At 35.1% G+C, this 23,622-nt stretch overlaps 1 protein-coding gene across 4 annotated transcripts in view; it reads right to left on the bottom strand.

The window, feature by feature from the left end:
* Positions 1-23,622, bottom strand: part of AHCTF1 (AT-hook containing transcription factor 1) — an 84,089-nt gene that overhangs the window by 50,080 nt on the left and 10,387 nt on the right. For all 4 annotated transcript variants that reach the window (XM_065935575.1, XM_065935578.1, XM_065935576.1 and 1 more), the window contains exons 2-12: positions 18,760-18,887; positions 16,263-16,516; positions 12,745-12,925; positions 8,051-8,258; positions 6,332-6,448; positions 4,936-5,020; positions 3,451-3,601; positions 1,727-1,859; positions 1,441-1,622; positions 954-1,015; positions 13-141 (exon numbers count right to left, since the gene is read on the bottom strand). In XM_065935575.1, coding sequence (XP_065791647.1) covers positions 13-141; positions 954-1,015; positions 1,441-1,622; positions 1,727-1,859; positions 3,451-3,601; positions 4,936-5,020; positions 6,332-6,448; positions 8,051-8,258; positions 12,745-12,925; positions 16,263-16,516; positions 18,760-18,880 — 1,623 coding nt within the window. In that variant the 5' untranslated portion in view covers positions 18,881-18,887. The remainder of the gene's footprint in view (positions 1-12; positions 142-953; positions 1,016-1,440; positions 1,623-1,726; positions 1,860-3,450; positions 3,602-4,935; positions 5,021-6,331; positions 6,449-8,050; positions 8,259-12,744; positions 12,926-16,262; positions 16,517-18,759; positions 18,888-23,622) is intronic.

The raw sequence follows: 23,622 nt of genomic DNA, 5'->3' as shown, positions 1-23,622 counted from the left end.
AAAATCTCTCACCTGACTTAAACTGGAAGGTTGAATGTCAATAAGTCTTGGTGAGAGAAGGCCAGCCACAAGGCATCGATTATAACCATCAGGAATGACTTCATTGAGAGATGGTCCTGATTTCTTTAAAAAAGTCAAAGTCTATAACAGATTGATTAATAAGATACCAGTCAATAATTAATTCAACCAATCAATAACTAATGAGCCCATTACCCTACTTTACACTTAACAACATGAAGAAAACTAAAAGGCAGTGACTGAAAACTGTGGAAGACCGCATTTCTGCATTTCTTGCAAGGAAGAGAGGTAACCAGTGTCTGTCAGTCACAGATGCTACTCCTGATAATGGTATTTTAAATTGCTTATATAGAAGGTAACCCTGTTATCTTCTATAAAGCTGACAGACTTGGTAACAGATCTTAACAACTTAATACACACAAAAGAAAAAACTTGCAGTTTATTCTTCCTGGTCTAATGCGAAAGAGATCTGATATGAAGTATAAATATGACATTCATCCATTTCTAGCTGATTATCACTTTAAGGATATGCCACTTCATGTTTTCCTGGAAAAGTATTTTCAACATGGAGTCTTCATCCACCCTGAGCCGGTCACTGTGTCACTGTGCTGGGTACCTTTTTTGCATTACTTCATTTACCCATAAGCTTTTTAAGAAGGAAGAGAATTAAGAGGGTGGATTAAAGTAAGGTACTGACTGACTTTTGCCTGGGGTTCAGGAGCTAACATCCATATAAAGCTGCTATAAATACCCTAATACCTCTTCCTAGAAGGTTGCCGTCAGTAATTGATGCTACTAGCTGTTATCTCATATACCCAGCAGAAGCTAACTTTTAAGATCAAAGAGTAGTTTATATAAATAACACTAAAGTTTAAATCCATGATCTGACTTCAGCTCAAGAAGAAACACTGTCCAAATTGTTATTTCTTACTCACCTCCTTCTGAAAGCCAGTACATGTTATATGAACAACTCCTGAGTTTAACAAACAAGTGGCATCTAGAAAAAAAAAGAAAAAAAGATTTTAAAAATCCACTTACATGTTATATTTGGGATGGTATTAGTACAACAAAATTTATCCTAAGAACAGATTACTAGGCAAGGCATGGTATTACTACATACAATAAATTTTAAAATAATTTGTCCATGTATTTCAATCCTAACAAGACACCAAACCTTATCACAACTTCACTTAATATGAAACAGTTAATGTTTTACAGCAAATTCAAATGCTGATCATTTTTCTATAAAACATATATAATCATTAAATTTCTTGTGTACATATATCAAGTTAACGTCGTAACTTATCCATACATGTTAACTAATAATAATGAGAAATGAAAGATAATACACTACACACAGCACAAATATACATACTCTTACATATTATTTTTCTCAAAAAGTAATGTTAAATAAATACATACCAAAATTATAAGTACTTGGGTTAAAAAACTGCTCAGGAGGTGGATATGAGGGAGGAACTCCTCGACTTAAACTTCTCTCATGTACTAATATATCCAAGATGTAATGTGGAGAAGTCCTACTTACAACAGCATCCAGTGACCACAATGCGAAATAAGAGCAATTATGCAGATATTCTCCTGATCTAAAAGAAATTTTATACAATGATTAAGTCAATAAACTACTACACACAAAAATTCCTATAAATATAAATACATACATATATAGACAGAGATAGAGAAATCATACCTTAATGAATCTGGCATTTGTGCATGGTACCAACGATTTATGTCGAAAAGCCCCAAATATACAGAAGGCTTTCCCTGTCCATATATATTCACCTGCCAGGTAAAGACTGCAACACTGGTGTCAGGAGACAGAGCTAAAAGAAGAGATAATTTTTAAAAACAGAATAAATAATATCAAAATAAATACAACAAATAAAATTAGGAAGACTTTCCCATAAGTTAAGAGGTTTAACTCATATCTGATTTGTTAAAACACATTTCTATCATTTATTCTGTAACAAGAGATTAATTCACTTCTGTCTTGACTGTTTTTCTATTTCAAGACCTTATTAAAATGTATTCATCAGAAAAAGAGTAACTTTGGCTTGGCTTCAGTTAACAGTTTGGCATCTTCAAGATGCTGTAAGGAGAAATCATAGAAAATGATTTGAATGAAAGTTCTTCCACAAATAAATCATTGCTAGTACAAGAGACTATGTGTGTGTGTGTGCACACACACGTGTGCAAGCTCAGTCATATCTGACTCTTCCAACCAGGTGGACTGTAGCCGGCCAGGCTCCTATGTCCATGGGATTTCCCAGGAAAGAATACTGGAGTGGGTTGCCATTTCCTCCTCCAGGGGATCGTCCTGACCCAGGAATTGGACCCACATCTCCTGTTTTGGCAGGAGGATTCTTTACCTCTGAGTCACCTGGGAAGCCCAGAGAATATTAATACTTAAAATGGATGCCTTTGCACTTTAGGGCTTAATTCTGTAGAAGAATTCTAGCTGAGAAGGATTGATCCAGCTATATGCTAAGGCAGGTGGTGGTAGGGGAGAGAGACAGGTACCCAAATGGTATGTGGAATGGAAAGATAGGAACAAAGATGAGAGACCAATAGAAGGAGAAAGGAAAGTAAAAATCCAAGACATAATAGGAAATATAAAAAAGATATGAGTGGGGAGTAAGAGACTGAGTTCCATAAATTCTGTTTTGATATGTTTAGTTGGATATGAAAAATGGGGACCAGGACAAAGGAAATCTCTGGGATGAATAAGCTATACATGAGAATAAATCCCAATATGAACAAGCTTAAACCAGGGCCCCCACTAAGCACTCCCAGAACTGAATAAACCTATCATGTTATCCCACTCAATTCTTAACAACCACCCTTTGTAGAAGGTGTAAATATATTATTCCACTCACAGATAAGTAAACAAAGGCTTAGTCACAAATGTTAAATAATTTGTGAAAGGTTACAACTAGTGACAGAGCTGGGATTTGAATCCATTTTGCATTCTAAAATCTATGCCATTTTCATTCTGTCACGGTATTTACCAGGAAGAAGGGATGACACTAGAGGAAACAAAAAATCCAAGACAACAAAAGCATGTTTGCTGTATATGTCTCAAAAAATACAGAAGTAAACATTATTCAGAGACTACTCATACCAGTCACAACTAGAAACCTTTTTGTGTGTGTGTGTTTTGAGAGCCAGGTCAAAATAAAGAGGTTGCTCATTTCCTTAATCTATTCAATTCTTGAGTTCTACACAACACAATCTGGAGAACAAGAAATATCTCGGATCTCATACAGTCCTAAATAAATCCCACAATTAGTATTCCAACTTCTTAACTGCCAGGAGTACAAACTCTAGAAACCAATACCTGTCATATATCTTAAATCAAGACAAATCTTAAATCAAGCATTCACATAATATATAATAAAAGTGCTTTAAACCAACCTTCATTCATGCTTTCCTCCCTGTCACCATGAGATCGAAATTTCTCTATACTCTGGCATCCCAGAAGTTTGGTATTACCAGTCTGTCCCCTCAAAGGAAACATGCCACCTGTGAGGTCCAGTGTGTATCTTTCTTCACAGTACTCCAACCCCTGAAATATAAAATGTACACCAATCTGTATCTTAATAGGATTCTAAGAAAAAGTTATTCTAAAATTAAATGTTCAAGAATTTCCACACAATATAAAGAAAACAAAAAAGTTAAAAGACTGAAGAGAACAAATTATTGAAGAAGGCTCTAAAATTTGCACATGGGATAAAACACAAATAAAAAGGCTAATTTTTTTTCTCAAAAATAATTACCAATAAATCTTCTAAAGTTGTTATCAAACACAGGAACCTTCATGCATTACTGGTTGGCATATACACTGGACCTAAGCGATGAAATTACAAATACATATATTCTCTAAACCAGCAAACCTACTTCTACGTTTTCACTGAAGTTCTTGCTCTAGTTCTTAAATTTTTATTCATTGATCCCTGCAAGAATTTAACAAGAGCTATGAAATTTTCTCTAGAAGAATGTATAATTCTCCCTTGTTCTCCACAAAGAACTGGTTCCAGGACCTTTTTCCAATATCAAGATCTGTGGATGCTCAAGTCTCTTACATAAAATGGTGTAATACTTGCATATAACCTACACACATCCTATTATATACTTTGAATCATTTCCAGATCACTTATTAATACCTAATACAATGTGAATGCCATATAAATAGTTGCTGTGGCACAGCAAATTTAAGTTTTGTGTTCTGGAACCTTCTGGAATCCCCCCCCCATATTTCTGATCCAAGATTGACTGAATCCACAGATGTGGAACTGGAGAGTGGAAGAGGGGGATTCGGGGACGACATGGACACCGTGATCATAAAAATACCACACAAAATTGAAGGGCTTCATGAATTCCCTAAAACCCAACCACACACCCTCAAATACGAGGTTAAAACGCCTGTTCTAGAGAAAGTATTGTGACAGCTAACCAAATATGGTTATTTGGTTATTAGCAGCACTTCACTACTTCCTCAAGAATTTAGCCAGAAACAGTCATTTAAAATGCTGGACGCATTATTCTCTCTTACCACTGTAAGCGTCCGGACTATAAGGCCTACCCGTGGCTCGCTGCTTGTTGTGTGAGAGCAACGAAGTAGGGTTCTTTCTCCTGGCTAGCAACTAGGCCGTAAGCTTGAGTCCTGTCTAATCTCCTCATTCTGGAGAAAAAGTACACCTGAAGATTTTAAGCTTGCCACCTTGGTAAAATACCAGTGTCCTGATCCCTAAATCTAATACTTTTTACATTATATTATGAATACAGTATTAACTTGAATAGAAGAAAACATTGTAATATCTCAGTATCTTAAAACAAAGACTTAAAATAGGCAAATAAACAAAACTGATATGGTTGATATCAACCCATATCACCATTTACCTCATATAAGATTTGTCCTGACGCCAAACACTTCCTGTCACCAAAGGCCAGCTGAAGCAGATGTAAACTCAAAACATCCCCTTCACTGAAAGAAACAGAAATTAGCTGAGGAGAAATACTAAATACCATATTAATGCATTAAGCACCTCTTATTGCTCAAATAATTTGCACAAAATATTGAGTGCATGTGACAAAACTGAGGTTACTATAAAGAATTTAGTTTTACTTGGTTGTTTTCATAAAATGTAGTCCTTTGAAATAATAGCTGATTTAATTTTTATTGATTCTAATTAACTTAAGCTTATGTTGCTTGCGTACTGTAGGTGACACCTTACATGACTGAGACTATAACTCTACTCAAAATTCATTCTTTCTCCCTTTCTTCAATAGGTGTGTTTTTAGTTAGACAGTATTGGAAGAAAAAATAAATGGGATACAAAAATTGTTGAGATAAATGTCCTTTCTTATTCACCATATGGAGTCTTCACAAGGCACATTATTCAAGCTGCTGCCAGCCCACATCACACTTGGATGGAAATATGGACCTAATGAGGACTATTCCAATAGCTGTCTCTATATTTTTATTTTGATTTTCCTCCAGGATTGACAGAAGTGACAAATCAATTAATTCTTCCTTCACTGATGTACTAAAGCTCAAGACAAAACCTCAAAGTGAGGGAAGCTAACACAAAAACCTAAGTTGACCACAATTCAGGTATCTAGAATTTAAAGTAGAACAGCCTTGGGAAGAGAACGTATGATAACACCAAACAAAGCACTAAACATCAAAGAAAAATAAGAGAAAATCAATACCTACACTGTTCCAGCACTGGAAATGAATGAGCTTAACCAGCTGGAAATTAAACTGAAAGGAAAGATTTCTCAAAAGCTACACTGAGATAAAACTAAAGTTTATGAAAGAGAAGGAAAAACTAACCAAATTAACCTCAGGAATATACTGCAAACGACAAGTACAATAGAACTAGAGAACAAAGTAGGGATACATAAAAACAAGAGGCATATACAATAAAGAAAAAAAAGGAATGAGATTATAAAAGAGGAAAAATGTTCTTATGGGAGAACACAGAAGGCCATAACAACTGTCTGAGGAATGAGAAGTTGCCTACTCATGTGTTATCAGCTTACTCTCTGAAATATATATTACATCCAAACAAGTCAAGGAAGCGCAATTTCTTCTTACTGATACCTCAGACTTACTCAAACATATAGGAACAATTATTTACCTTTTAAAGTCATTTCAACTGCCACTTACTAATTCACTGAATTATGTGGCTCTCATTAAAAAGAGGCAATATAGCATAAAGTTTTGCAAAAGAAATTAACTGCCATGCCATTCTTGACAAATATTATTAAAAACCATATATATCACATTTACCTATCTTGTGTAGACTGAACAGCCCAGAGGTAACAGCAATTACGAGGATCATTTTCAGGTTCTTGAAAAGTGACAGCATATACAGGAACTCTTCCACCTTCCAACTGTGTGTAGTATCTATAACAGGCACAAAAATCAGTACACTTCATACTTCTAAGTTACAATTTCATGAAAAAGGAAGAAGATGCCTCATGTGTACGAATTTGGGTTAGAACAACTACTGCTCTTACAATCATCTTATCTTCAAAAACACACAGGGTACAAGACATCAAGAAAATGAGCATGGCACCCCATTTCCCAGGTAGAACTGGGAAGGGTTAGAATCACTAAAGCACGAACTAGTCCTCCCAGTCATATAAATGTATGCCACTACATACTGTTCCCCAATAAGCAGGTACTCTAGAAAGAGATGAAATACCGCCACAACACTCCACTTCAGCTGCTTCAGTTTCCCATTACTACAACAGAATGAGTTAGAATCTGAAGAGTTCTCCCAAATCCCTCGAAAAAGCATAATTAGTGAAGAGAAGACAGTGCTCAAGAAAATCCTCTAGAAGACAGGTTCTCCAGGCATTCCTCTGTGAGCAATTCAAAGACAAGAGCCTGATAAAAGGGTATAAACAAAGACAGTGAAGATGGAATTCCCATAGGGAGCTACTAGGCAACAACTGTCACTTCATCACTGGTGCTGTGCAGAAAAATTGAGCGTGAGGAAGTGCAAGGACAGTCAATGTTTACTTAAAAAAAAAAAAAAAAATAGACCTGGTATATATACATTGTTATTTTCCATCTCTCTCTTTCTCCTTCCCTTCAAACTTGGCAAACATTTATAACCAAACAAGCACTGCCAAGCAGGCACCAATCTGCTGGTGAGACAAACTGAGCAGAAAGTGTGGAAAGGTGACTGTTTTGTTGGCTCATTTGAAAGACAAGTTACTCAAGAAAATATTCTGATATTATTTGGAAGAAAAAAGAAGAAATATTAAATTGACAACTTAAAGGACAAATAGTGTGTCTATTTAATTCAATAGAGATATGATTTAAAACCTATAGTGCCTTACCTCCCTCAATAAACGGAGGTAATTCAATAAATTAAGGTAAATTAATAAAATGGATTCCTCAGCAATTTTAATAAAGATTTAATTTAAAAGTATCAATACAATTATATTTGGGGGAAGTTTTTGACAGCATAAAAATTTTAAACACAGTATTTTGCCATTTTCTTGAAAAGTGTTTTTTTCTGTCAACTGAGAACTCCTATTACTATGGTTATGCAGAAAAGTACTTCTGAAATAATTCATACCAGATATCTTAGTAGAGTCATAGTTTACTAGCAAACTGAACTCCACAATGACTAAAATGCCAGATTTTGAGTTGTTTTTTTTTTTTTTTTTTGCTGTGCCATGCGGCTTGCAGGATCTTGGTTCCCTGATCAGGGATTGAATCCGTGCCTCAACAGTTAAAGTGTAGAGTCCAAACCACTGGACTAGTAGAAAATTCATCAAAATTCCTTTTAAATACATTGACTCAACTTAAATTGATGTGCTAAGTCACTCCTTTTTATACTAAGTCATTATTTCATCCAATGGAAACTTATGCGTCATTCAACCCTTAGTCTACCCCATCTTTTCCTGTTTATGCCAATCTTTAAATATTAGTAATTGAGTATATTCAGAAAGAAATTACTAATAAATCAAATAATTAAAAAGTTGTCCTTACTCTCTTTTCATGCTTTTCATGTTCCAAAGTGCTAGATAGCCATCAGAAAAACCTACAGCAAGCTGATTTGTCCGGTTTATGTAACTAAGGGTTGAAACGCCTGTTCCTGATGGGCTGACTAACTGAAAACACAGATGGCGTCCCTCTCGCATCACATTTTCTCTGATGTGCGGTACTTCAGCTGGGATACCAGTTACAACTTCAAGGTCTAAAAAATAAATAGGACAAGTAAGATTAACAAATTATAAACAGCATAAAACCAAGTATGTCACCCATTATTCAATCAGCAGCTGAAAACTACTGGGGTCAATTAAAACAAAATTAGTGATAACAAAGCATACTGACTATATGAACTAGCCACCTTTATTTTAAATGTTATAATTTTCAAAACACATTTAATTGTGTAATATCTTTAAAATCTCACAGTACATATCAAACGTTACCCATTTTAACAGAATTAATTTTCTTGGGGTTTCCCTGGTGGCTCAGTGGTAAGAATCCACGTTCCAATGCAGGAGAGAGAAACGGGTTCAATCCCTGATCTGGGAAGATTCCCTCACGCTGTGGGGTAACTAACTAAGCCCACGCGCCACAACTACTGAGCCTGTGCTCTAGAGCCTGGGGACCAGTTACTGAAGCCTGAGAGCCCTAGAGTCAGCCCATGCTCAGCAACAAGAGAAGCCACTGCTGAGAAGCCTGTGCATCGCAACTAGAGAACAGCCCCTGCCTCTGCAACTAGAGAAAGCCTGCGCCCAGCAACAAAGACCCAGCACAGCCGAAAACAAACAAGCAAATAAGAATTAATTTCCTTAACAATCATAAATAAAGCTGATGGTTTCTTTACTCAAATTTAGGAGTAACAACCTAAATATTCCCCTCAGAGAATGGCTGGTTCCAAGTCAGAAACAGAAAGTATTTAAGATGAGCCTGGTATATCTTGTGCCAGAAATCTAGGAAGCTATCAAACTCTAAGGTGATGTGTCAGATTCCATGAAGGTGACTTCATTAGCAAAAACAGGACACTTTTAAGAACAACAATAAAAAATAGTGAAAATAAATGAATAAAGCATATTAAGTATTATGTAAAACCCCATGAGTTTCTACCTTCTTTACTTTTAAGAGACCTACTGAACCACTGAAAGTAGCTGAGTACCAGCTTCTCACTCAGAAAATCAGTACTTAAATAAACAGTAGCATATGCATTTATTCTGCCTTTTCTGTACAAATTGTATTTCAAGATAAACAAATATGCCTAATAAAAAAATTTCTTCTTTTAGATTAACAGAACTTTAAAATCATTTTTGCAGCCCTATTAAAATAAGAGATCTAGGCAACAATGTCAATGGAGAAACAACTAATTTCAAGTATGATTTTTCAACCTTGGCCCTATTAACATTTTGGGTCAGATAATTCTCTGTTGTGCTTTATAGGATGTTAATAGCATCTTTGGCCTCTGCCTACTAGACACCACTAGCACCTTCTCTCTCCAGTATTAACAGCCAAAATTATCTTTAAATATGACCAAAAATCTAGAGGGCAAAAAAGTCACCCCCAGTTGAGAACCACTGGTACAAAGGCTGATGGATCACGCTGTCACCACCTAAACCCACTGATCACTAAACACAAAACAAGACACCATGTGCCTCCTGATGGGAAACATCATGAAACAGCCAGCACTTCTGAAAGATACCTGTCAAATGTTACATCTGAATCTAATCTGAGCTAACTTACATTTACAGAAAATATAAAATGTAAAGGACACCATGTGAAGATACATAGATCATTCCAAAATAATATCTTCAGCAACACAGTGGAACTAAAAATAAATAAATGAATAAGGAGAGGATAGAGGGAGAACTGCTCTACATTTAAACAGACATGAGATGCAAACTGTCAAATGTAATGTGTTTGGATCCTGGTTCAAACAATTCAAATACAAAAAGATGCTTCAGAGAAAATCATAGCAATTACATTATGCACTAGTAATTAACACTATACCAAGTAATCATTAATGCTTTTAACAGTGGTAAATGGCATCATGATTAGTAGTAAAATAATCATTATTTGCTTTAAATTAATAGACTAAAAGAAAGAAGGGAGGAAAGGGAAACAGAACAGATGCACATATGGTAAATTTTGAATTTACCATACGATCTAACTTGAATTTAGGTAACAGGTTTGTGGGAATTCTTTTATTATTCTACTTGAGAATGTCCCAAATGTTTACATAAAAAAAAAATTCAGGCTCATTTATTGCTATAACTTTTGTGCAAGGGTATATTCCCTCAATGCTGTTAACGAAGAGGAAAAAATCCTATCACATTATAGTTGTATGAGTACCCCCTCAATCCATTCTACTTCTGATTTTTCTCCTCAGAAAATAGCAAGTGATTAAACTTTGCCAAAATAACTAATCCATTCAATGGAATACTGTAAAGTTATTCAAGGAAATAAAGCAGACTCTTTATGTAGTGATGTGTGTAAAGAATGTATAAGAAACACTGTTAAGTTTGGAATGTATAAGAAACACTGTTAACAGTACTTATGGTATGATAAATGTTAGGAACTTCATTTTCTATGTTGTGTGTGTTTTAGTGAAGTCTAAATAATTGTAATCATAAATTATTTATGTAAACAAAAATATACATTTTGCTTAAACCCCAAAACTCAACTTTTTGTATGCTATAAAATTCACCAGCTTCTTAATTCTCAAAATTGAGAAAAAATTCACTATAAAATTAAAATTATAAAATTTCACTATAAAATTATTCTTGTGTGGAAAAGAACTACTGACTACTGAAATAAAACGTGTTTTCAACTCTACTATTTCGATCTGATGAGTTTTAATTATGAATACAGGTATTTTAATTAGTCTTACAACTGTAATGATACCATGCACCAAACACACTCTGGAGCAAAACTCCATTAAGACTATTTAATTCTTTCATCAATTTTTTACAAAGAGTAGCTAAATCATTTCTAATAGCCCACAAATTCATTTTTAGTTACTGCCATTCTTATTAATCGATTCTTTTCATTTAAACTGTACCTAAAATTTTATTAAGATCAATCAGACCTCAATACATATCAAATCTCAAGGTGTAGTTTCTATCACTATGACAACTTTTTTCCCTTAAGTGCCTTTGGGGCTATTATTTCTACCAAATCAAACTCTTCCACATAATATTTTGCAGATCTAAATTTTGATCAGATAACCTGGTTCTTCAATTTCTTGTCAAACATAATTTTTACCAAAATATTGTAGTTTTAATCAGTTTTATTACATACCAACAGTTCTTAATAGTTATACTTATTCTTATATATTGGGACAAAATATTGATTATTTGTATCTATTTCTTAGCTGATCCAAAAATAAAAAGATCTGCACTAATATTACAGGACTATTTTAAAAATCAAGAAGGTCCTCAAGGTTAAATAATCCTTTCCTAAAACTTTATAATAATACACACATTTTTAAAGTTTTTAGGTTAGCTCTTCCTACATAAACCAATCAAGAGTAACATAAATCACAAAAACAAACTACTACTGAAGAGTAGATTTATAAATACACCCATAGTACTGGGGGGAAAAAAAAGGGCTTCCCTCTAGCTCAATCAGTTAAGAGTCTGCCTGCAATGCAGAAGATCCGGGTTCGATTCCTGGGTTGGAAAGATCTCCTGGAGTAGGAATAGCAACCCACTCCAGTCTTCTTGCCTGGAGAATTCCAAGGACAGAGGAGCCTGGCGGGCTACAGTCCAGGGGGTTCCAAGAGTCGGACATGACTGAGCGACGAAGCACAGCAGTACTAAAAGGGGAAACTGTCTCTCTATATTCTATAAAAATTTTTATTTATTTATTCAGCTTTGGCTGTGCTGCACCTTCGCTGCTGGGTGGGCTTTTTCCTAGCGGTGAGCACTGGCCACTCTGGCTGGACGTGCTGGCTTCTCAGTGTGGGCAGCCTCTCCTGCCGCGGAGCACAGGTTCCAGGCCCAGAAGGCTTCAGGTGCTGCAGCACTTGGGATCAGCAGCTGCGGCCCCCAGGCTCCAGAGCGCAGGCTCAGTAGCTGTGGCACGTGAGCTTAGCTGCTCCTCAGCAGGTGGGATCTTGTGGGGTCAGAGATAGAAGCCCGGTCTCTAGCACTGGCAGGCGGATCCTCTACCACTGAGTCACCGCCCTCTCTTTACTTATTAATTAATTAAGCTCTAGTTCTATCTCAAGATGCTATTTTGTGTGGGAAGACTTTTAAATTACTGTTGTTTTCTATCAAATTACTTTATTTCTATCTTAGGCTTACCACAGGAACATAAACAGTATGCTAGATCCTACATAGTTGGATAATTTTATATTGTCTGATAAGGATCAAGATTTTATACCTTTCAGCCCTTCTTCTGGTATTTACTTAATAATTTGAATGATGTTATTCAGTTGTATATCTGGAAACATGTCCCTCTCTCTTTCAAGAACTACTTTAGCCTATAAACACTTAATTAATAAAACATAGTAACTCATGCAAAAAAATCCACTGCGCCCAAAACAATGAAACAATACAAGCAAACAATTTTTAAAAAGACACATAAATAAGTTTTTGACTCTTTTTTTTTTGATTACTTAAAAAAAAAAAAACCAACCCAATGCATCAGAATATTCAGGTGCTCAATTTTGGGTTTTAAGCCAAGAATGACTAATTAATTACCTGATGCCTCTACTTCATTCTGACTGCATGACAAGTCATCCAAACATAGATCAATAAGAAGGATCTGTCCAACATCAGTTACCACAGCTGCCACACCAAAAAGCCATCGCAGACTTGGGTGTAAATGCTGAGTGCTTGCACTGGCTCCTCCATGGTTAATTATAGGTTCAATAGCTGTTACCTAGAAAGCAGAATGTATCATTTGTTTTCCTCAAACAAAGTGAGAAAACACAATTAAATACACAAGAAACAAATTCTGAAGTTAAAGCAGGTTACCAGTTATACAGATATTAACATTTTCAATACAGAAGCACAAATCTGCATTTGATACTTTGAATCTGAGTAACATTATGAAATCTTTAGATGTAAATTACAACATGCAGTTGGAACAACAATTGATGTTTACCTAGAGTTTACCATATTCCAGACATTATGCTAATTAATGCACTATAACCCTTTGATACTGGACTATATATAGTTACACCCGTTTAAAGATGAAACACTCTGAGGCTTAGAAAATTTAGCTGAGTTATTCAAGTCACACAGTCATTAAGCCATTAAAATTCAAACCTAGATGCTTCTTACTTTAAAACTCTAAACCAGCTACTGTAAAAGTATATATAGCCTCTTCTCCAAAGAAGACTAAAAAATAAATCATTCCATAAAAATTTACTGTTTATGTTTTTTTTTAAAGTCCTTTTTATGCAGTAAAACCTGAAAAGGTCTAACCTTTAAAAGGACTACATTATAATGGACTTCACACAAAGCTTTCACACTAATTGGATGGCTGGATTTAACAAGGACTGAAATTACTTAAAGAAAATCATACTGTAGTTACACTATGGAGTTCTATTTTCCCTTTTCATCTCATGAGTCAAATTTTCAATGTCTGTACCTAATAGTCTGTATTTTAGTTTACACTTAGCTTTCCTTCTGTTTCCTATTGATTCACAGAAATTAATTTGGTACGATACTTGATAATTAAGTATTTGGTGATTTCTACTATAATACTGATGAACATCCTAGAAAGAAAAGAGAAAATTTGCTATCAGTGGTTTACGTGTTAATGTAAGGTTAAAGTTTGTTTCAGGCTGTAACCTAACATTACAGACAAAACACTGGCTTTCTCAGTATTTCATTAGTACACAAAACATTCTTTAGTGTTTCTAATTCTGAAAGCTATAATTTCATGAATTATCTTCCTTTTCTAAATTACGGTAATAATGTCTATAATACTGAAGTATGTTTTCTGTAATTCCTTCAGTGAAGGATAAGTAATCTGCATTCCACATATAAATAATATATATGAAGTTGTTGATAATGCTAACTTAAGTAATTTTAAAGCCAGTTAAAAGCAAATTTAAGAGGGGGTACTGTGCCCTTGTTTTAAAAAAAAAAAAGTCAGTTGACTGAACTCCTTTTGAAGATATCTATCGCTCCCCTCCCAATCTTTTCCTTTCCCTATATTTCATCTGGTATCAACCACTTATCCAATTAAAACTCAGCAAGTTCTGTCCATGTCACTTCTGGAATATACCTTTGCAATCTGTTCCACAGTCTTCATTCCTTATGTCATTTCCTCAGCTCAGTTCATCATCCTTATTTACCTGAACTACCCAACCAAAGGGCTTTTTACACTACACTTCTGCTTTAAATTAAAAATTTTAGCTACAGACTTTAGAAGGAGGCCTCTAACTGCACAACAGGCCATTCACAATCTCAATTCTCACCATTTCTGGCTCCCACTTTCTCCTTCTACTCTTCCCTGCCATTCTAAATAAGTCTAGTTTCCCAAATGTTCCATATACTGTGACTTTTTACATGCTGGGTCTCTTAGCCTGAAATGTCCAATCTTTTTGAGTAGAAGTCATCCAGGTGTTCTTCATGTTCCGGTGCTAAAATGTTATCAAAGTACTTATTCATACTATAATCCTATAATCTGTCTTCTCCTACTGGACTACAAGCCTTTTTGGACAGCACGGACCAATCCTATAATCTGTCTTCTCCTACTGGACTACAAGCCTTTTTGGACAGCACGGACCAAGTTCAATTCATCTACTTATTTGTAAAATCTAGCACATAGCTTGATTTACAGTAAGCACTCAATAAACTGCCAAATAATTCTGGCTTTAAAATCATTATCACTGGTAAGTATATTTAAGATATCAGGCTATAAATTATTTCAGACTTTACATTAGCCCACTGGGTCTATTTCTTCACTATAAAAACATTATCTTTTGTCATTAAGCTCCATTTTAAGTTTAAAAATTCTGTTCTAAGACTATATACATTACATATATATATATATATATGCATACAAACCTACATATACTTTTGTATGTATCTAAGTGCATACTTCTTTCACACAGGCAGATCTACTCTTCCATGATTTTTGACTGTGTGTATTTGTGAGTGTATACATTTTCTCACCATGGAAAAAGAGGAGTAATAAATCTGAAGAAACAACTCGATTTCTTTAACTACTACCAGATAAGATATCTGGCATATAGAATGCATACATATGTTAGAATTAATAAATGTGAATATAAAGAAACCCACTATTTAAATAAATTACTCAAATCATAAATGGTAATAAAGACATACTTCCCATATTACTCCAAGGCTGTAGACTCAAATTAAAAGAGAAAAAGTAAAAAAGGCAAGGAAAACATGCCATAGTAATGAATACAGTATTTTTATAAATTTTCAGTGTCCTCATAAAACTGGAAGTTAACAATAAGACTTAGATGATACCTGTCATATAAAAAATTAGAACACTACATGTCATTATTTTTACTTTGTAATTTTCTAACCAAAAATAAGCTATAATTTAAATTTTACTTAAGTATAGTTGATTGACAATGGTGTGTAAATTTCTTCTGTGCAGCAAAGTGACTCAGTTATACACATATATATTCCTTCTATATATTCTTTTCTATTACAGTTTGTCACGGAATATTGAATATAGTTTCTTGTTCCACAGAGCAGAACCTCGTTGTTTATCCATCCTATAAATAATAGTTTGCCTGTGCTAATCCCGACCTCCCAACCCTTCCCTCCTCTGCTCTCCCCTCAGCCCCTCTGGCAACCACAGATCTGTTCTCTACATCTGTCAGTCTGTTTTTGTCTCATAGACACGTTGATTTGTATATTTTAGATTTCACATACAGTATTTATCTTTCTCTTTCTGACAATCTGCTTAGTATTAAAACCTCAAGGTCCACCCATGTTGCTGCAAATGGCGTTATTTCATTCTTTTTGATGGCTGAGAAATATTCGACTATGTATGTATATATACATATATCTTCTTTATCCAATTAAAGTTTTACTTTAAATGTTATGTTGCTTTGATAATATTTTTAACCTCTTTAAACATTTTAATGAAAAATAACTTCCCAAAAGTAATCTAAAAATAAATGCATACAGTTCAATGAATTTTTATAAAGTGAACACAGCCATGTAACCAGCAGGGGTTTAGTGTTGAAAACAGAATGCCACATATCTTAAGCAGTACCTACCCGTCCAGGAAGAACAACAGCTTTAACCACTCTTGATAAACCAAGGTCATAAAGACAGAGAACACTCCCTTCTGCTTCTTCCAATCCAATTAACAATCCAGTTCTCTTCTGCCAAGAGAATTCTTTCACAGCTAGGACTATAGGAGGCTGTTCATTTACTCCACTGAATCTATATGCAGACAACCGCTCTCCTGTTAGAGAATTCACTACCTCAAGTTGTGGACCACAGGCCAAGCAAGCAAGTCCATTTTTCCCTAAAAGAAAAAAATTAAAAATTTTGCTTATTTTAATACTGTATACAACAAAACTAAATAGCAGTAAGCTCTGTTACATATATAATCTATAACTCATTTCAAATTGAAATCTAAGCATTTATAGAACAGAGTGGTCCTCAAAACAGTAAAATAAATTAACTACTACTGCAATAAGAATAAAATAACCAGTAAAGGTACCGTGCTATATGCTTAAATACATTATCTCATTACTCCTTATTACACTTCAATACAGAAATAAGGCAACTAAACTTTCATACAACTGTATGAATGAATAACTTGCCCAAAACCCATGGAGCTATGAATACCAGAGCCAAAAGTGGATCCCAAGTCTCCTTAACTCCAAAACTCATATTTTTACTACATTATACATTAAGAGTTAAATTACGTGTTACAGGAGTTAGAAAAATATAACACATGATTCTGTTGCTGAAAAGTTCAAAATCTAGGAGACAAGACATAACTAGTATAATAGTAGGAAATAACAGAAGCCCTTTGTGGCCCCTGACTAGTCTTATCTGGATTTTATTCTGCATGCAATGTAAAGTAACTGGATTTTAAGTAGGGCAGTGACAATCTGATTTATGTTTTTAAATGTCGGTCCAGTTGCTAAGCAGCAAATGGACAAAAAGTTGGGGCCAAAGCAGCAGTAGGGAGATGATAACCTATGCTTGGTTGGTGGCCATGAATAAACAAAAGTGAATTGACTAGAGATTCATCTCAGAGGCAAAACTAAAAGGATTTGCTTGCTGATGAATAAAATACAGGAAGTGAGTAACACAGAAGAATCAAAAACTAGACACTGGAATTTCTCCTTCAACAGTTAGATGAACAATGCAACTTTTACTACTAAACTGAGGCCTGATGTGCTAGAGACCATGGGGTCTCAAAGAGTCAGACACAACTGAGCCACTGAAATGAACTGAACCACCTATCTAAACAAGTAGCTGTATATACTAGACTATAGCTGATATAGTTTTAAAAAATAGCATGACACAGTGGGGCCCAGAAAACATGGGTTCAAAGCTCATTTTTACAACTTGCTTTCTGTGTACTGGGACCAAATTCTTAACCTATTTGATTTTCAGTTACAAAGAAAAGTGCCTAATTAGAAAAAACTAATACTCCCTCAATTAAAAGTTGTTATGGTGCCTAGTATGTAACAGAAGTAGTGTTACTACCTTTAATAGTCAAGAGAAAGTGAAACTGAAGTCGCTCAGTCATGTCTGACTTTTTGCAACCCCATGGACTGTAGCCTACCAGGTTCCTCTATCCATGGGATTTTCCAGGCAAGAATATTGGAGTGGGTTGCCATTTCCTTCTCCAGGAGATCTTCCTAACCCAGGTACTGAACCCAGATCTCCCGCATTGTAGGCAGACGCTTTACTGTTTGAGCCACCAGGGAACAGAAGTAGTGTTATTACCTTTAATAGTCAAGAGAACAGCTCCATAAATAGCTAAATTACTAATCTATATGTCTATATTGTCTTTCTGCTAGGAAGGGTGGCTATCAAATTCATTTTTAGAGAGATCTTCTGCAATATATTTCACTAGACTGAAATCCCTAATTTAATGGTTTCTTTGGTATAATTTTCTGCTATGTTACATAGTTTAAAACATGATCATTATTAAGATATTGTTCAGGTTAATGGAATTAAGCAATAAGACTTCCTGAATATATTTTATCACCTAGGGCACTACAGGCCTCCAGGCGACTCAGTGGTAAAGAACCCACCTATCAGTGCAGGAGATGCAGGTTCATCTCTGGGTGGGAAAATACCCTGGGGAAGGGCATAGAAAACCCACGGACAGAGGACAGAGGAGCGTGTGGGCTACAGCACACACAGGGCACCACAGTCAGGTTTCTCTACCCACACGATTACTCGGTACTACTCTAAACTCATCACCACTGCCTAATCATAAAGAAAAACCAGTCACGTATTATTTCTACTTTTTAAATGCAGATACTCAATACGAAAAGGTATAAAATATATGGTATTGTAATAAAGAAAAATGAACTATAATATCCCAGGATATTCAATGAAAATGTGCTCAAGTAGGTAGAAATTATTACATATGCAGTTGTAGATGTAATATACTTACATATAAGACCACTCTAAGTGGGTTCTGCTTTTTTTTCTTCCACATTAAAGGAATCACAGTATATGTTTATTATTATTATTCTTACAAATCAAATAAGTAAATTTTCAGCAACATTATTTTACCTGCAGCAAACTTTCCACGAAGCACAGATTCTAATGTTATTTCGTCTTCTCCAAGGGCTTGGATAGTCACTTCTGGGAACTGCAGAAGACCACTAGTCACCTGCGCCGTTAGGTCTCGCATACTTCCACTGCAAATAATTTTTAAAGTAAGATTATTATGATATGTTTGTACCATAAGACATTTCATTATCCCTAGTCAGAAGGAGAAAAGAAAAAGATAATCATACAAAAGTAAATAAACTGAAACTAAAATCTGATTATGAAATACATATTATGTGCTTCTAGGTCTGGGATATTCTCTAAGAAAGTATTTCCCAAACAGCCTGAGGAGAGTAAAGATTCATTAAACCAGATGTCCTAAGGACATACATGAATCCTACACAGATTCTTTGAAGACTGGGTTCAATGCAATTAATTGCTACATTCACTCTCAAAAAGCACTTCACACACAAAACAGGAAAAAAATGATACTGTTTTAGAAAAGTTACCACCACAGTAAAAGAGGAGAAAGTCCAGGAAAAATACCAAACTCAGGTCAGGAACTGAGTGTGGTATATGTCTTTAACTGGATAGAAAAAAAAATTCTTTCCTTTCCAGTGTACAGAAGACTAGAAAATCCTAAATGACTTTCCCACTGTAAATAAGAAAAAATGATGGCTGAACTATAAAAATATCTTTCTGAATGATTACTGGCAAATCCAAATGTAGAAACAGTATGAATTTTGCAAGATATAAAAGCTGGCTTGGATCTTGAAGGTTAGCTACTAAATACAGCCCTGGTGACCCTAATCTTGTTTTAAGCATCCTGAGGTCTGAAGAAAAAAAACCTTAGGGCTAACAAAGCCAATGGAAGCTAAGGGCCTCCCCCCACCCCACCCCAACCCCATTAAACTCCATAGGGCTGTATCAGCAAAGAGGTGAGTGATAGAAACACTCTCTGTGCAGGAGAGGGAGCAGTTCATTTTGACCACAACCTAAAGTTTCTACACATGAAAAAGAAAAATTCCCTTCATACAAATTAGTACCCAGAATTCAAGGCATGGTACCAGAAAATACCCAGGTTAAAAATATCATATAAAGTAGTCTCAGGTTGGTAATGCTCCAAGCAACCCACAGAAACTACCAAATATTTTCTAGAATCTCAACAGTTCTCAAAGATGAAGTTTCGAAGGAAATGAACTTACAGTCAAAATAACAAAACAAGGATATCATAATCAGTAACAAGCAGAATTAACCTATCAAAGACTTCATTCAGATATTGAAATAAGAGAATAAAAAATAGGTATGTTTAATAGGTTTAAAGAAACCAAGGGTTTATTAGCTTGCTAATGAGGAATAAACTAAAAATTACAATGAAAATTGGTCAAATAGATTTGGGGAACGGGGGAAGAACTGCTGGAATGAAAAATGAAATAAGTAAAATTTAGAACTCAAGGGGGGGAAAAACCTCAATGGAGCAGTGAGAATGTAGCAGCTACAAAGCAACAATATGGACCAACATCAAAGTATATTAAAAGTAGAGAAAATACATGCAGAATTACACTTACAACTGAGCTATTAGGGAAGCCCTACATAAAGTTTAAAAGACTGCAAAACTAAACAAAATATTGCCTAAGAATACAAACTCATGTAGCAAAACTGAATAAAACAAAGGATACCATAAACACAAAGTGAGAGGAGAGAGGGGCCTGGATGGAGAGGAACAGCGAGGGACACCAAGTAATTAACTTTCTTTTTCTAAAAAGTGGTGGTGAGCACACAGGTATTCTTTGTATCATGTTTCTTTGTTATTTACAAATATTCTTTTGTGCCCACTCAACAAATTTTTTTTAACAATTTATCATTTTGTTGATTATTAAAGTCAACAAAAACACTCAAAAGACAAGAAAAGCTGTAGAGAGAAAAAAATGCAGCACAAGAGACAGAGATGAGTATTTAAAAGTTATAGACAATACAGGGGGGAAAAATCTAACATATGTTTATTCAGAATCCCCCAAAATATAATGCTAACAGCAAGGAAGAGACAATATTCTAAAAGATGTTTCCCAGATTTGTAAAGACAAATTTTCTGAAGTCAGGAAGAGCAGTAAGTTCTAGATCTAATAAAAAGAAGTGAGTGACTCTTCAACAACAGCAGAAATCAGAAGTCTGGAATATCTTTAAAATTCTAAGCAAAAAATGGCTGCCAACATATAATTTATGTATCACTGAAACGATCCCCCCAAACAAATATGAAAACACATTTTTTGACAAAAACTTAAGTTTTACACAAACAGATCCTCCTTAAAGGGAATTCTAAAAGCAAGGCTTCAGATAGAATAATGATCAAACACAGCTTCTAAGATACAAAAAGAATGGTTTGTCAAAGTCCTGGTAAATAGATGAACTGTAATAACTATAATATGCTAGCAATGCATAGATCACTGAAACAGGTAATTTAGACACAGAAACACAAAAATTGACACGATATCTGGATATTTCAAACAAGAGCAGAAGTATGGATTATTCAATTAAAGTTACTGGGACAATCTGCTACTCATTTCCAGCAAAGAAGCTACACATTGGTAGAGCAAAACAAGTCATCCACACACATACTACTAAACACTCCTCTAATAGCTACAAAATGAATAAAAGTACATGTGTATGTGTACAGAATGAAATAATACAGAGAAAAAAGATTAGTTAAAAAATCCATAGAATCTGAATATTCTTCAGTTTGGAAAGAAGTAAATTAAAAGGGTGAATATAGATAACCCAAGGAAAACACCAGATTAAAAAGCCTCTCATTACATACTATGTAACACTGGACCTCCTATCTCTTCTCCAGCAGATCTTCCCAACCCAGGAATCGAACGGGGGTCTCCTGCATTGCGGGCAGATTATTTACCAAAGAACAATCAGGAAAGCCCTGGACCTCGTTAGAGTGCCATTTTCCAGGGCACTGTGCTACTTTCTTGGGAGAAAGGCATTAATGTCCAAAGGAGAGTCCCTACCAGGAGAATGATATCAACCAGGTACAAGTCATTTTACGAGGTACAAAGTTCCCCAGCAGGGACTACACACAACTCTAACACTCAGTCCAGGCCATTCTCAGAAAATAAAATCAATACTACCTGACTGAACCTATGTCAAAACAATAGTTAACAAACATCATTAAAAGATAGGGCTTCCCAGGTGGCTCAGTGGTAAAGAATCCACCCGCTAACGCAGGAGATGCAGGTTCAATCCCTCACTGGGAAGATCCCCTGGAAGAAATGGTGACCCGCTCCAGGATTCTTGCTTGGATAATCCCACGGACAGAGGAGCCTGGAGGCTAGAGTCCATGAGGTCACAGAGAGTCACAGCTCAGAGACACACACAGAGACTGAGATGTCGCAGAGAGACACAGCTGAGAAACTGAGCATGCTTAAAAGATGTTTCTTAAAAATCAAACCAAACCAAAAACTACCACCTTTAGAAAGAAAGGACTGATGAGTTAAAGGAATTATCATAAATTACTAAACACAGGAATTACTAAATTCCTGTCCTTTCAGTTTTTCTTATAAAATTAATTTTCTAAAAAATAACATTATTTTAATTTTAGTCATTTCATAAAACTATTCTGTATGTGAAATCTTTCTAAAAAGTGACATTTACAGTCTATTTCATTTCATAAAACTAATCTCTATGAAATCTTCTATTGGTATTGGCTATAGCGATGTCTGAAATACAACATATTAGCACTACTTACTTTGAGGTGATTTGTTCCTCTCTCTATGTTTTGATATGGCTTCAATTTTTTTTAATGTCTTTCATTTTTATAAAATCAATAATTAAAGAATTAAAAAAAAACAAATCTAAAATAAAAATAAAGCTCTGGAAAATACAAGAGATATTTATATAACCTAAGATGGGAAGAAGGTGCCAATCAAACTAATATTCACTTAACAACCAAGAAAATGCCATGTTGGGACTCCCCTGGTGGTCCAGTGGCAGAGAGACCCCGAGCTCCCAGTGCAGAGGGCCCAGGTTAAAGAATCCTGGTCTGGGAACTATATCCCACATGCCACAACCAAAGACTAAAGATCCCAAGTGCCATCACAAAGACCGAGCAGAGACAAATAAAAACTAATAAAATGTTTAAAATGGAAATTTTCTTAAATTAGATATTATTTCTAGACACTAGAAATGAAATCACTCTTCTTAAAAAAAGAAAAAGCCATGCTATATCCTCTATCTCATCATCAGATCATCAGAACAAAGAAATCCAGGCTTCAAATATTCTAAGACAGCAACACCACATTCCTTCCAAAGTGACAGACATGACTAACCATTCCCTATGTTGCTGCTACCATGACACCTCAAAGTCAACATTTCCAAAATGAAACAATCTTTCTCCCTCCTCTCTATAGATTTGTTTCTATTCTTCTGTTTCTTCTCTGGGTTAATGACTCCATCACTACCAGAAACTTTAAGGACTTAGTTAAAACAATGATTCTTCAAAAAAAACAGAAAACTTTCCTTGTCCGGGTTAAGTAACAATTCTGTTTGTGTCTGATGAACCTGATACGTTCCCTATCACGGATGGCACTTATTGCACTCTGTAACTGACTCTTTGTATCCCCAACTAGAAAGTTCTTTAGGGGACAGATCCAATCTTACTTACTTTAACCCTACTAGTTTCACTAAAGGTGGCAAAGAATGTTGACTAACTACATAATAAGTGATTTATTTTTCCACCCTTTACCATGCAGTACAAACTGTTAATAAAATCCACTCATTTTACAAATAAATAAATTTCTGAATTAAAGTGATTCAGTCTTTGTCAAAGACTAGACTATTTATTGGTCTTTTGATCTCCAGTTTCCTGTTCTTTCTGGTCAT

This window comes from Muntiacus reevesi, chromosome 5 (genome assembly GCF_963930625.1).
Source record: "Muntiacus reevesi chromosome 5, mMunRee1.1, whole genome shotgun sequence".
Classification (NCBI taxonomy): domain Eukaryota; kingdom Metazoa; phylum Chordata; class Mammalia; order Artiodactyla; family Cervidae; genus Muntiacus; species Muntiacus reevesi.
Note: the sequence above shows the minus strand (reverse complement) of the source record. Positions and strands in the feature narration are given on the sequence as shown.